Source organism: Lissotriton vulgaris, chromosome 2_1 (assembly GCF_964263255.1).
Source record: "Lissotriton vulgaris chromosome 2_1, aLisVul1.2, whole genome shotgun sequence".
NCBI lineage: Eukaryota > Metazoa > Chordata > Amphibia > Caudata > Salamandridae > Lissotriton > Lissotriton vulgaris.
Window position 1 is genome coordinate 1,876,719,127 of NC_141687.1, and position 15,768 is coordinate 1,876,734,894.

Here is a 15,768-nt window from a genome sequence, read left to right on the forward strand (position 1 = left end):
AAAAATTATGGTGACCAGCCGTCGAGGAGGTCATTAATCTTCTTGAGCAGTGTTGTTTCGTTGTGTAAGGTAGTGATGAAGTCATTAGTGAACTTTATCCCTAAGTATTTAACACAGCCAGTCTGCCATACCTGCCCGTAATTGTCCAGGATCTCTTTATTTCCATAGCTTTTGAGCAGTTTAACTTCTGGTGTGTCTAATATTGAATGTGTATCCCAATACTACTTAGAATTCCAGAATAGAAGCCAATCGGCGATTATAGAAGTCTGCATGAGCTTCTATTTTCACAGTAGTTTCGCCAAATGGGACACCGGTGATATCTTTGTTCTCTCTTATGTGATATAGAAATGGTTCTAATGCCAAAAGGAATAGGGAGGTGTAAGGGGGCAGTCTTGCCTGGTTCCTTATTCCAGGGAAAATGTGGAGGAGATAGTGCCTCCTGCTCTGACTTTAGCGACTTTATGGTAGAGTGCCATGATCATACAGATTATGGTATCTCCAATGTTACATTTCTCAAGGATCGAATGTAAGTATTTCCAATCCACTTTATTGAACGCTTTTTTCATTTCACGCGTGATTTCTACGGTTGGTGAATTTGTTGTTTTTGCTTTTTCAAGAACATTGCAGAGTATTGTCGTTCGAGAGTTTGGCCTTCATTCACCTCGTTTTTTGGTCGAGGACTGCGTCGCACTGCGTAGCAGTGGGGGCAGAGCTCCGAGATTTAATGTTTCTTAGTAGGGGCTTGAACGCGCCCCTCTTCTCCATTGGCTGGCTTCCTAAACAGAGGCCAGCCATTGGAGGAGAGGGGCGTCACTCCCTTCAAGCCCCGTCTTTTTCGGATTGAAGGGTGTGTTTTTTTCGTTTCTTTCTATTTACTTTCTCTCCTCTTTCCATTGGCTGGAATTTTACCTCCCAGCCAATGGGAAGAGGAGAGAACGAAAACACACCCCTCAATCCAAAAAATGACCCTGCTTTCTCCGAGGCATTTCTGCCTTGCTTCGGAGAAACTTGGTCGTGGTCCTGTGGGCTCGGCTCTGGGGGAATTCTGCTATCATCTCACTCCGGATTCTCATGATTCACTACTGTTCTTATTGTGAAGCGCTCTGTCACCTTCGGGTAAAGTCTACGCTATATAAAAACGCATTAAATAAATACATAAAAAAGTAAACGAAATAAGTGTTTGTGCGATTCAGCTTATGGTTGTGCGCTTATTTCCCAGTATGATCGCATCTGTACACCCGGCCGCAGCCCTCTCCAGCTCATGCGATATCAATCTCATGACCGAGGCTCCTATAGGCACTGTCTGCCATCAACGAGTTTACGGGCCGCTTCCGACCCAGCCCGGTCCAAAGATGCTCGTTCAGGCGGTCAGTCCCCGCCGGTGGACTTTGAGCACTTCGCTTGTTATTGTCCCCGCTCCTCGGACTCGCCCATCCTCAAGTCATGGTCTTGCAGCCGATTAGGTGTCCCAGATGCAGTCTCTGCCAATGCCGGCCTCTGTTACCGAGAAGGCGGGATAATCCACCCTACAGCCGCCACCTTACCAACAACATCTGGCGGCTCTGTTGCGGGAACAACTGAGCTCCCGAGTCCGGCCACAGTCTGAACTCCGAGCTCCGCAGCCGCTGCCTGCCCCTACCGTGCCCAGATATCCGTTCCCTCTCGCAGGTAAAACCCTCTACACCATTGCCACTGGTTGGGGAACCCCTGTTGCAACCCCACGCCCGCACCCCGAGACTTCTCTGCAGCTCTGGCACAGTGCACGGCAGGCACATTATGGGGCCTTCTGCAGGGCGAACACCCCTCTTTCTGCCTGAGCACCCCCATGTCCGCATTCTGCCCCGAAAGACCCCCTTCACCACTGTGTATCCTCTTCATCTCAGTAGAGCTTTTGCCCCTTATCACATCCGAGTGGCCCTGAGACACCCAGAGTCTCTCGGCTGTGAGAGCCCCGGACGCAGGATAGACACGAGTCGCAGTCACTCATCCCCTCTCCATGAAAACACCACACTTTCGTTTGAGCACCCCCAATTCAGATCAAACTCTCTGGTATAGCACCTCAATTGAGCCCTATTGCATCCGAACGACCAACACTCTCCAACTGAAGGCATAGACCCGCACATGAGAATTGCATGTGGTGTTCAGTTTAAGATACAGAAGCCCTGCTGAGAATGTCTATGCTGTAGTACATAAACTTTTCTGAGGCATGCTTGTGCTCTCTATTGAAAACAGGCAATGGCAATGCCACAGTTTGACTTATAACTAAACGTGCATAATCAGTCTCTGATGAGTTTAGGCACTCATTCACTAACTCATCACACATGTGCCCTGTAGCTCTTTCTTCCACACATGCATCCTTCCATTCTCTGACTCATTATTGCATTCACCCACTCACCCGAATTCATTATTTCACTCATGATTAGTAAAACACACACTCAATGTAAGCAAACATATGCAAGATACATTTATACAAAAGCCGAAAAAAGTTTTTAAAAAATGCTTTGCATTAAAGAATAAGGTAAACATAACTGTGGGTGGCCATCTTGGAATGGCATACTGTATAGTTTATCATTGTTTAAAGGTTGCAACATGGCGACTCATTTAGAAGCAATATCTCAGCCATCTTAGAATAGTGAACCAGTGATGCACCAAGGACAATACCATTGCACGATCACTGCAATAGGTCTCGCATTTGCGAGAGATTAAGCTATTGGCATTGTAAATGACAATGCCATTTATTTATCTGTTTTCAAAACCAACACACAAATAAAAAAATTGTCATTTACAATGCCAATAGCTTGGAACGTAATCAGAATAATCTTGTGATGGGCAATGTCAAATGCTACTGATGAATCCAGAAATATCTTGAGCACTGACACCAATGAGATATATGATATGTGTGTGGCTCTGTGTGTGTGGCTATGTGTGGATAGCTTGTTTTGTAGGTGGCTCTATGTGTGGGTGGCTCTGTCTGTGTGAGGGTGGCTCTTTGTAGGTGGCTCTATGTGAATGACTGTGTGGGTGGCTCTGTGTGGGTGGCTCTGTGTGGGTGGCTCTGTATGTGTGTGTGGGTGGCTTTGTGTGTGTGGCACTGTGTGGGTGTAAATGCAATAGGTCATGCATTTGTGAGCGATTAAGCTATTGGCATTGTAAATGACAATGCCATTTATTTAACGATTAAGCTATTGGCAACGTAAATGACAATGCCATTTATATATGATTTAAAAAAAATGTCATGAGCAATGCCAATAGCTCTACCTTTAATAATGCTGACACCATTGCATTGTAAATGCTTGTTTTTCTTTCTAGCTGCATCAAACATTTATACCTCTCATAATGTGGTCAGCAAAGCGATGTACGTAGTGACTTTTGTATCATATATCTTGTTCACTTTTAGGGCTCCAACCGGTAACTGACCTCTAACAGAGTGCTAACTGGCCTTAATTCATGAACAGAAGAAGTGCCCAGAATGTCCTTTTGTACCGTTGTACTGTGTTCGCTAACGGAGAGAACAGAGCTTACAGAGCTTGCAGAGCTACAGAGCATCAGTAGGTAGTGTTTAGATGGCAGCCATTTTACGGGTGATTGGTATTTATATTAGCGGTCACCTTGAATTTTGTCCATCAGCATGCTCATGCAGGATTTCTGTCCCAGTGTGAAAACTGAATTTTATTTATCTGTACACCTTATGCATAGTTTCTTTTGCATCGTGTTGTATATTGATCGCTAACAGAGCTTACAGCCGGCTGCTCTCTTAATTACTATGCCGTTTGTTTTGCTCTGAATGCATTGAGGCTGCCTGCGGCCCACTCGGGGGGCTCCCAAAGGAGGTCAGCCACATGAGGGCACAAAGCAGACAGGCTAGCGTTTGGACTGCCCCGGTGCTACCTGCGTTTCCAGCATGCCACTGGGCGGGGGGCCAGGTATATCTACCTAGGCTTGGGTAATAAATTCTGCTCCGCTAGGATTTGACAACTACGCATTCCATTACAAACATGGAATTCAGGCTAAAGAAAAATATCAGGCAATGAGAGAGGAGATATTTTGGGGTCTCCCCTAACCTAAGGGGAGGACCAAGCAGATGCCTTGAACACAAAGAGCATATCATCCTGAGTGATTCAGTGGTGGCCCCATCCTCTTAAGACCACCCCAAGCAGAGTTATGGGCAAAAATCCCAACCAAAGACCCTGAAAAACATTATGGGACGAGATTAGCAGTGGGCAGTGAATATTATAGCATCCAATATCAAAATAATTCTACAAAGAGCTTCAGTTCAACTAGTTGATACTAGGTGTCCCTCACGAGTCAAATGCAAAAGCATTGAAATTATTACATCCAGCTTTTGCATTTGACTCATGAGGGACATCTAGTAACGAATAGTGGAACTGCAGCTTCATGAAAGGGTTTTAATGCTTTTGCATTTGACTTGTGAGGGACTCCTAGTAACGACTAGTGGAACTGCAGCTTGATGTAATAATAATTTCAATGCTTTTGCATTTGACTCAAGAGGGACACCTAGTAACGACGAGTTGAACTGCAGGTCTTTGTAGAATTATTTTGATATTGGATACTATAATATTCACTGCCCACTGCTAATCTTGTCCCATAATGCTTTGCAGGGCTTTCGGTTGGGATTGCATTTTTGCCCATAACTGTGCTTGGGGTGGTCCTAAGAGGATGGGACCACCACTGAATCGTTCAGCAGGATGTGATCTGTGTTTTCAAGGCATCTGCTTGGTTTTCTCCCTAGCTTAGGGAGGATCCCAAAATCATCACCTCTCTCACTGCTTGCTAAATTTTCATTTTCACTTATGTAAAATGACTATATGCATTTCAGCATGTAAAGACAGAGATACTTGTCACTTTACCATAAGTATATGAGGTTTCTGTTTTAGTTGGGAGTCTGGCGGAACGAAGTTGCGGAATTCACGGAACTCTGCTTAGTGGTACTACGCCCACCCTTATATCTACCTCTCCCACCCATCTTGCCATCCTTTTTGCACCGAGACATGTCGGCTGGAAGGGTGGCTAGGAAGGCTGTCAACTTGTTGTTTTGTGTTGCAGGTGGAGTTACTTGGCGTTCCAGAGACTGAATGGTACACAAAGGGGTACCCTCTTCAGGAGCACAAGAAGCGTGCAAATGCCAAACAACCCCAGGAAGTCCTTACGGCAGGACTGCTGGTCCACAGGAAGTATGGGGTAATCCCCCAAAATGGTTAGCACCGATTGGTTAGGCCATAGGGCAGTTTGGCTCTTAAGGTGGGCAGGGCAGCATAGGGGCTACCTGCCCTTGGATCGCCCTTAAGTTGACCCACCATGTTGCCATATTTATTATGCAAAATAAACTTGCAGCAATGTTTTCTCCAACAACCAATGTGTCTTCTGTGTTCTTCATTATGGTATTGCTGTGTTTGTAGGTGGGGTGTTTTGGCGATATTGGCACTATGCGTCTAGCCGTATACATTTTGATTGTCCTCTTAAGCCTTAGTATTGTTCAGGTCACATGAATGGCAGACTTCTCCTTCTGTTATGTATCTGAGGCTGTGTTTACGCTAGGTAGATGGTCTTATTTTTTTTGCTAGCGCATCTATTATTCTGTTACTGCAATGGGTGCAGTGACGGACTCAGGGAATTGTACCGACTCATGCTTTGCCTTACAGGCGATTTATTAGTCTATAGTGTTCTACGCCAGGTAAAGGTTAGATGGTGATTATATCGGATAAGCGATAGCCGGCGTATGCTGCTCAGTGTACGGGCTACTTTTGGAGTCTGCATTTTGGATTTGATCTGACTTGGGCCTCGCAGCAGTAGTTAGTTTATTACTATTGTTTTGTAGTTCTTGAATGCGTCGCTGTGAGTACATATTCTGCTGTTACTAGTTTACTTCTTATCTTGGAGCTTCGGTGCTGTTCTTGGTCTTGATCTGCCATAAGCCCTGGCGCAGCACCGCTCTCTATTGGAGCAGCTCAAGGGCCGGAGAAAGTATCAGACGACATAGATATCCTAGGTGAGGGCTAGCCAGTACTTAATTTGTTAAAAAAAGATAAGTGCTGTAGTTCAATGTTATCACAGAATCTCGTTACCAGCGCTGCCAAATACGGGGTTGACATTTGATTTATCTACCTTCATTCACCACCACACTGATCTTCTCTGAGGTTCAGGGCCTTTGATAGAACAACAACAAGCATTTGCATAGCCAATAGTTCTCGCCTTTGGGAGCTTATAAGTGTTTAGCTATAGCTAATGACTTTGCACTCTGTGCCCAATCAGTCACTGGCCCCTGTGCTGAGACTGTTATAATGTAGTCTGTTTTCCAATGGAGCTTTTTGTGACGTGCACCTCGAGTCCCGAGAGCTCCCAACTCTTTAAGTGACCGTCATGTTAAAGTGAGAGTTCTAAGATTTTTACACAGACCACCGATGATGATTAAAAGGGAAACATTAACATTTCTAAAATGAAACAACCACATTACAAGAGGCAGCTTCTTTCCTATGAGGAGCAGGCCTGCTTCTGGAGACTTCAACATGAGAGCAGAGTTGGGTGAAGGAAGACTCCTTAGTGACGTTTGAAGATGTGTTGAACCGAAGGAGTTAAGAATGCAAAAAACAATGGCACAACGGAAGTGATGGGTTTGAAAACAGGAAGTGCACTTAAAAAACCAGAGACAGAAACACGGATGAATAGAAGCGAGAAAGCATTAGTAAAGCTGGAAACGAGGGAAAACAGAAATGCGTAGGGTGCAACGGAATTCCTTGTAGGTTGGGCAGTGGCATAAACTGAACAACAGCTGCTTGGCGAGCCGCCCCCTGATGTAGAGAACCTGAGACCAACTGCTTGATTGTCACCTCAGTCAAAGCAATGACGCCCACAGAACCTAGGAAACAAGATTACTTTTTTCACCTGCCGGGTTTTTCTTGGCAAAGCTTTCTGTTGCATTAAAAGCTGTTGAATCTAAAAGGGTTGCGGGAATGAGAACAAAAAAAGAAGAAAGGAAAAACGGAAAGATTTTTCAGAAACCACAATGAGAAAGTAAAATTGGAAGATGTCTGGTTACGAGTAAGTGGCACACAACGGCTTAACGTAAGCCTCTCGTAGACAATAACATTACATCCCAGTTTAAAGCTAATTCCAACAGTTTTACATAGTGATCCCTGATTGCGCTAAAATAAATGCATACATACAGAGGGGCAGAGGAAGAGGGTGCAGCAGCACTATGTGGGGACTCCAGGGGTGGGGGAGTGGCGTTTCTGTTTAAAAAAAGCCTCATGGTTACAAAAATACTGGCAGAAAATTGTGACAATGTAGATGTTCTGGGGATAAAAAAAGTCCTGAAATCCTCCTGACTTATACTGATGTTAGTGTATCGGCCCCCTAGATCTACCCCGGACTTTAATGAATTTTTCCTGGAGCTTATTACTGATCTTTGTTCTAGATATAAACGCCTCTTGGTAGTGGGAGATTTTAACTATCAATGGGACAAGATGCAAAGAGAGCCTGTAGTGGAACTATTTGAGATTAATATGTGTTTAATGGACTTGCAGCAATTGGTTAACTTCCCCACCCACGTACAAGGGCACATTCTTGACCTTATTTTGTCTTAACAGCCACGGGCACAGGTAACGGATATCAGTCCCTGTGCCTGGTCGGACCATTCACTGCTAAGATGTTGGGTCTCTGGTGAGAGGCATTTTCCGCAGCCCCCACCTCTGTGAAGGAAGGTTAGAAATTGGAAAAATTTTGAGGCAGATCATTTCTTAACTACGCTATACTCAATTCCCTCCCTGGAGGTGGGAGAGGACAATCTGGACCACAAAAGTGAAGCTTTATCCTCTCGGCTTCAGCAGGCCATTGACATAGTGGCACCAGAACACAAAGAAAGGGTGAGAGACAAAGGGAAGGGGGCCCCATGGTTTGATGATACATTAAGGGAAAATAAAAATCCTCCGCCAAGCTGAGAGGCGGTGAAGATAGAACTATGAACCATAAGAGTTAAAAACGTATAAGGCACTTTCCGCTACGTATAAAGCAGCTATCCTAGTTAGGAAAGCAGCTTTCTACGAAGAAAGGATAGCTCTGGCGGGAAATAAACAAAAAGAGACCTTTGCCATTTTGAAGGACCTGAGTCAAAAAAGGGAAACAAAGTCTATAATCGCTTCCCCAAACTGCAATCATTTCCAGGATTTCTTTCTCCGGAAAGTTCTGGACAACATCCGGGAAATCACTTCAACCTCTATTGACTCTAGTTCCCTGGACCAGATCAGCCCTCCTTGTCCTAGAAGTTGGCTGTCTAAATTCCCAAACCTCGACTCTGTTAACCTGGCTGCATTAGCAAAGCAGACCAAATCAGGGTCTCGAATAGACCTGTGTCCTCCGAGGCTTTTCCAAATGGCTTTGCCTGGTGTGGAAAGGCAGGCCTTGAGACTACTTAATGAGTCTCTACATCTGGGCTATTTGCCAAATAAACTGAAAGAAGCCAGGGTCACCCCCCTGTTGAAGAAGCCTGGGGCAGACACTTTAGCCTTAAAAAAGTATAGGCCTATCTCGCAGCTCCCCTTTCTAGCAAAAATTCTGGAGCAACATGTTTTGAAAACTCTTGCAAAATACTTAGATGACCATCAATTGCTACCAGACAGGCGGGCTTTAGAGCACACCATAGTATAGAGCTAGTGATAGTGTCCGTCCTGGATGAACTCAGAGTTAGGGCTGATAGTAAACAGCCGAGTGCGCTGATTTTACTAGATCTGTCAGCAGCATTCGATACGGTCAACCATAACATTCTGCTGAACAGTCTTTCGAATCTGGGCATAGAGGGAAAAGCTTATCAATGGCTAAGATCCTTCTTGTCTGATCGCACTCAGAGAGTTCAATTGGGTGAGCAGTTGTCTGACCTGGGCTCCCTGACTTGCGGAGTTCCCCAGGGCTCTGCATTATCTCCGCTTCTTTTCAATATCCATTTGCGGCCCTTGGTGGTGGCTTTGACACGTAGGGACTGCCAGGTCTTTAACTACGCTGATGACACTCAGCTCTTGGTCCGGCTGGACAACTCCGGCCCGGCGCAGGAGTCAGTAAAAAATTTGCTTAGGTTTACTGTTAATTGGATGGCAGCCAACTCCTTGAAGATCCATTCGGATAAAACCGAGGTGCTGATTTTTCCAACTCAAAACAGCCCTTGGTGTTATCTTTTTTGGCCCCCAGAATTAGGAGTGGTCCCAGACCCTGTACCAGTGGTAAAAAGCCTGGGACAGAAAATTGCCTCAGAACTATCCATGTCCTGCCAGGTCTCCTCAGTTATGGGAATCTGTACGGGTATACTCGGGCAACTACGGAAACTTGTTCCCCTCCTCTCCCTACCTGCATTGCAATCAATTGTCTCAGCCACTGTCATCTCTCGGCTGGACTACGGGAATGCCCTTTATATGGGTCTTCCCCAGAAACTCTTTAAGAGACTACAAGTTGTACAAAATGATGCGGCCAGGCTCATTTTTAGACTTCCTAGGAGGACGCAAGGCACCCCTTTGCTACATAAACTGCACAGGCTGCCCATTGAACAGCGGGTTCAATTCAAGAGTCTCTGCATAGCCCACAAGGCTATATATGGCGAGGCACCTAAATATATAAAAGATCGGGTGAATAAGTACGTCCCCTGCCGGGTTCTACGCTTATCCGATGCTTGTAAATTAGCCTCATCCAGGTACATCCTAAAAACCAAAGGGGGTAGAGCTTTCTCGGTTCTCCTTCCGCAGATCTGGAATGACCTACCAGAGAACCTGCGGAAGGAACCGGTTCTGCTTACCTTTAGGAAGCTCTTAAAGACTTATCTTTTTAGGAAGGCACTGACACCGGTATAACCTGTGTTTCCGCTGCCGCATGTTCTCCTATTCCAGCCACCTGCTCATTACTCTAGAAGTGCTTAGAGACCGGTCGGTGATTGGCGCTATACAAAAATAATATAACATAACATGTGTGAAGGGAAAATACACTATGTAAAAGTTAGGCATAACCGCCCTGTTTAAAAGATTGTGATTATGGGGCCCAAAGGCTAAGTTTCGAGTGAAAAGTAATGCGTACCAAGCACGCCCACGCTGATTAAAAACAGATGGTTCCTGCGCGCCTTTGGCCAAGTGCGTACTGAAACCAGACGCAAAGGCCAATAGCGTGTGAGTGTTACATGCTTTGAAGAAAGCTGAAGTGATTCCAAGAGGTCGATTTTCTATGCCACGCATGCGCGCTGCCATAGGCTCGACCTAAAAAGGTCAATTCATTTGTATTGCGCCGAACACCATTTGGATGGCATCACTGTGCTTGCTGTTTTTCTTAGTAATAAAACATGTGAGGACGAGGTTAAAATACCCCTTGCAGATAGACATTGTGAGAGTTGGAAAACGCCTCCTAGCATGTTGAATAATATACAAATACCTTTGTTCTAGGCTCCAGTCCAGTCTTAAGGAGCATTAGCAAAAGCAATGCTTTTGTCATTTTATTGAGATAAACTTTTTGGATCGTGCAAAAAACCCAACTATGACCGGGAGTCTTGGTCTCTGTCCCTCGAGGTGAAGTTAAATAGATCCTTTTGACATAGCATTTCATTGTTGTAATAGTTTTCGATAAAAATATGGCTATTCCAGTAGAGACTCCCTGGCAGAATACGAAAAGTCTCAGAGCAAAACACCTTTTTGCTCTTATTTGCTTACCGAAACAACGTTTACAAGCCCTGCATCTCTGTTTGTCCCCAACAATACGCATTCAAGAAAGATGCTTTGTTTGATGACCGCTGAGGCCGGTACTGGAGGAGCCGGAAAGAAATTCACACTGAAGTCCAGCGGTCCCGTCCAGCTTAGCACCCAGCAACATAGTGCCCGAAAGGCTGTCCCAGGCAGCGAGATGCACACAATTGCAGTTACCTCTGCACACCACGGGTGCTGCATTCATCTTTGAAAAATTATCTTCACTTCAGTTGCCAGCATGAAAGAAAGCTATAGCACTGGCCGTGTAAAATAAGGGCCAGGGCTGAGCTCCGTACGCCACTGGCACAAATTAAGCACTGGGGCTAGCGGCAGCTTACGTGTACCATTATGTTCCCCCTCTCCTTGTCTCCTCAATACCATATATATAGGATATTGGCACCGTTCAAAAAGTAAGACATTAGTCTCAATCAAGATACAACTTCCAACAAACAAATGAAGAAAAAGAAGCACTAACCAAAAGTAGCAAGTAGAGTAAGTGTGGGTAGCTGCCCCCAATTATTTGCGGGGAGAACAAAAGCACCCAGGGGCAGCAGCCTCAGGCGGGGAATCTCGCTGTGGAACTCCTCCCGTTGGTCCACAGGGCAGGCCTATGGCAACCCCCCTTGCCTCAGAGTCTGAAGAAGTGCCCCGGGGCAAATACTAGACCTGCAGGAGAGCGAATGGCCTGAGGATTTTACACCAGTAATCAAGAGTCGTATTCAAAGAAGCAGGTAACAACTTTAGCCCATAAGTTCACAATTGGTCCTTTTAGTCCCCCTCCCTGCTATGTATGTCAATATTATACGTTTATTATTCCGTTTTCTTTGAAGTGCAGATAACAATGCCCAATGATTGGAATTAGAATGCTTATGTTTTGTGTTGCTTTGAAGAAATTGTTGTTGAAATATTAATGTAGCAATCCGAATTGTTTTGCATTGGCTTAGTCAAAGTTAAAGCAATCCAGAATCTCAGCTGTTGGACTCATTCTTTAGTAGAGAAGGGGGAATTTCCTTCTAGCTTATGGGATGGCACTTTGCTTAACATATTGACTGCGGACGTCTGTGCGTAAACAGGTAGGTAACATTTGAATCCCTGAATGGCTGGTTCAAACTTTCGTGCATCCAAGGGTGAATAATTTAGTATTACCAAGTTGCGCAATAGGGAAATCTGTGATAACAGCATATGGCTATCCCAGGAGGTTTGTGCATTATTACTGCTGCTATGTTCTGTAGCCAGATGCAAAAAGGTTATGGGAGGGTTCGAAAACTAAAAAAGATACCCACTAATTGGATTTTTTCTGCTTTTCCGTTTCTGAAGGTGCAATCATTTGGAGAAAGGATTGTCCTCTTTGTACTTAACTGTCTCATTTTTGGAGCATTAGAAAAAGATGACGAAGGTGAGGATGCAGCGTTCTTTGTCCCTCACTCTTGCAGGGAGGATGCCAAAATCTTCTGGCAGCATGGAGAAGCTGTGGGGTTTTACACTGTCAAGCCCAAAGGTAAGATTTCTCATTCGCCAAAGTCACGTGTCGTGGTGTCTTATAATGCACCGTAGAAAGGCTAAGATACCTGCAGTATGTATAAACTGTGGAATCGATTTGTTACCACAGAAAATACACATCACAAGTTACTACACATAATACTAAAGCATTGCGTTCAAAAGCTATATATAAAAGTGCTTAGTAGTCTTCGGAGAAGTGCTATGGAGGAATGGTGAGGTAATAGGAGACTAAGAGTCAGGAGCTATGAAACCTTATGATAGGAGGAGAAAGCGGTTCCTGAGCACAAACTCATCTCTCCCAGACTCAGGGGGAAATTCAGTTCTCGATATATCACTTAGTGAAAGAAAGTAGTGCTTATTATTTTGATACTCCTGTTTTATTGTATATGTAGATGTACGGGTGCCCATGCATTTGTACATATATAGAAGGTAGAAATAATGGTGTTGTCCTTGGCCAGCAGAGTGCTGTTATCTGTCCTCCTTTCTTGAAAATACAAACGGAGCCACAAATCTAGGTAAGAATAATGCATACAAGTCCACTCAATAGGATTGTTTCTCCAACTAATCCTTGCAGTCAGTGCTAGGACTGTGCCCACTTTCTGCAAACCATGTAATGACACCTGCAGAAACTGAAGCTTTCTCACTGACTAGCACATACAGCAAAGACAATCATACCCCACCTAATACTGAAAAGCACAACATAATTACCGCCTTTACACTGAACCACAACACGCACAAAAGCGCACACAGGACGATACACGCGTTAAGTACCAAAAGTGAAATTCTCTAACTGCTCATGCAACCAAATTGATCCTTGGATTTGTTGAAAAAAATGCATTGCCTAATTTGCCCTTTGAGGCCACACTGACTAAAATTTAACCTGTCTCATCCAGTCCGAAACTGACACATTTAGTACAATTCTGCTTTCATCGCAGCTGCTCCTTCCTCCCCTTTCATCTAACGCAGGATTTAAATGCCGGTACATCCTTCGCAGAGATCCCCACACCTCCAGTGAATGGATGACAGTCACCAAAAGCTGAAACACTGTCAACACATACAACTTGTTCAAGTACAATAATTTAGTTACTGACATCTGACCTCATGCATTGGTGTGGGATTCCTGTCGGCCAACACCCAAGACATATTGTTTGGGGTTAAGAACAAAACGTCGTTATTATTTGTTACAAGTTCACCCCATTTTTTTCAAAATTTGCTTTGGGTGCCCCCTATATGTTAAGAATTATCTCCAGTTTGCCAATTTTATCATTTTTCAAGGTTACCCCATTATTAAAAAATTACATTGACATTGCCTCTGTGCCTCTCATGAGAGAAATTACCTCCAGCATGTCGGGGCCATCATTTTATCGTGGTTTGCTTTCTCCAGTCAGACCCGAAACCCTAATATGCCGTGGTTGCCCTCTCTGAGGCCAAGAATTACCAGTGTGCCAGCACTTTTCAATAGGTTTACCCTTTCCCAAGAATTACTTTGTTTGTCAAGCCGTGTATGTTGCTACTGGTGCCCTACATTCTTGCCTTAATAATTGCTTTTAATATGCAAGGAACAGCATGTTAAATTGGGTGCCCCTATACGCCATATATTATCTTGAATATGCCATGTGTAGCAGGAGTCTCACAAGCATAAAACATGTTAACATTCCCATTCACATTCTCTCACTCATACTCACTACCTCGCTCCCACTCACTGGAGCTCACTCTCTCACTTATTCTCTCTAATACTCACTCACTCACTCACTCACTCACTCACTCACTCACACACACATTTTCTCTCTCACTCTCTCTCCTTCACACTCACTGATTTACGTACATCTGCGGGTGTACAGGAGGCTCTGCTTTGAACACCTGGGCTCATGTTATGTATCGTGTGTACTGTTCATGTATGTGCCACGGCACATCTTTAAGCAGGTGTGCCGGGCGCAAACATGAACAGTGTGGCGGATTACAATGAATGTGCTGCCCTCAGAACAGGCACAAACTAGTGCTGCCCTAGGGTCAGCGTATTCAGTGAAATACAGAGCGCCTGCTTTATTCAGCTGCTCCATTTCTCACTGTGCAGGTGGCAACCACCTGTACTTTACAGAGGGGATAGGGATCACCCTGCAGTTGGGTGCAGTGTGTGACTGCACCCACATGCACTGGAATGTCTCGGTGTACATGGGACCCTCTTTGTTCCCTCCCTCAGGGGGAGCACTGACAATGTGCCACCTTTTTGTAGCGCACTTTCGGTACTCCTGACGCCTTCTTTACCTTTGCGCACACGTCCATATTATGGCACGGGTGCAAAGGCTAAGAGATTCCCTCATTTGCATGAGGTTATGCCCCCATGCAAATGAGGGAACGCCCAATAGAGCGAGAGAGAGACCTGATGCTATATGTGCACCAGCGCTATTAGTATTACAGAAGGGGCCCGCACAGGATTCAGCGGCCCCTTCTGTATTACCAAAGTGCCCTAGGGAATCACAAAGCGGGTACTCACCCCCGTTGCCCCACAAGGGCACTTTGTGTATTACGGCCCCTGATGTACTATTTAAGGCAGAGGTCTTCAAACTGCGGGGTGCGCACCCGGGGTGTCCGTGGATGGTTTCCAAGGGGGGTTACGAATACCTTTACAATTACATGCAAATGAAGATATCCTGGAACTGCTGCCTTGTTAATTTGCCATACTTCCAGGCTGTCTTCATTTACATGCAGCCCTTCGAAATGTGGATTAAACCAATTGGGAACAGTAATTCGGAGTGCCGTGGAGAGGTCACTGTGAGTGTCACGAAGTTGGCTAAAAAGAAAAGAACTAAATAATCTGAGTATTATTTTTTTCATAGTCGGCTAACTGCATATAAAATAATTAGCAAACAGATTAATTGAAAAATAGAATCAAGGTAAACTAACCCGTTAATGTAATCTTTTAGGTTCTGAAACCTCAGTTGGCAAATACCATCACTATAGATATCTGTGAGTTTGAAACCTGAGCAAGACATAATTGAACCCTAGCTGACACATTGGGGAATAGTGACCTTTGGCCTGATAGTGCTGTGAAGTCCCAGCCTGTGACAGAAAGCACTGTGAATATGTAAGTTATTTTTTAACCTTGCATTACACACAGTCTGACATAGGCTGCTGCAAAATGATGCAGTGCTTGAGATAAAAACACGTTCCTACAAAATATAGTTTTTAGTAATAATTAATCAGACTGTACCTAATGCAAGCATTTTTATAAGTATGCCATTAGTCGAGAGCTCAGCTGGTAACGCCCCTACATTACACCCCAAAAGAAATCTTTCTCACCATGAAGCGTTAAGCAGGGCCACTGGAATTATGTGGCAAGAGAGGACCAAATTATGCAGCAGCGTTGACTCAATTGAGCAAGAAGAAAAGGTAAATTAAGAGGCGTAATCCAACATATTTTGTGGTTAACTTCACTTCATTTTTTTTCATTTTTACTCATGGTAACACTGTCAGAGGAAATATTATACCTAATTAGTACCAGTTTAGCCCCCAAATTCGTAGATAAGCAACTGCAAGAAGACCA

At 44.6% G+C, this 15,768-nt stretch overlaps 1 protein-coding gene across 1 annotated transcript in view; it reads left to right on the forward strand.

Moving 5' to 3' along the window:
* Positions 1-15,768, forward strand: part of LOC147733461 (protein FAM169B-like) — a 368,824-nt gene that overhangs the window by 214,374 nt on the left and 138,682 nt on the right. Inside the window, exon 5 of the mRNA XM_086958079.1 lies at positions 12,042-12,222. Coding sequence (XP_086814205.1) covers positions 12,042-12,222 — 181 coding nt within the window. The remainder of the gene's footprint in view (positions 1-12,041; positions 12,223-15,768) is intronic.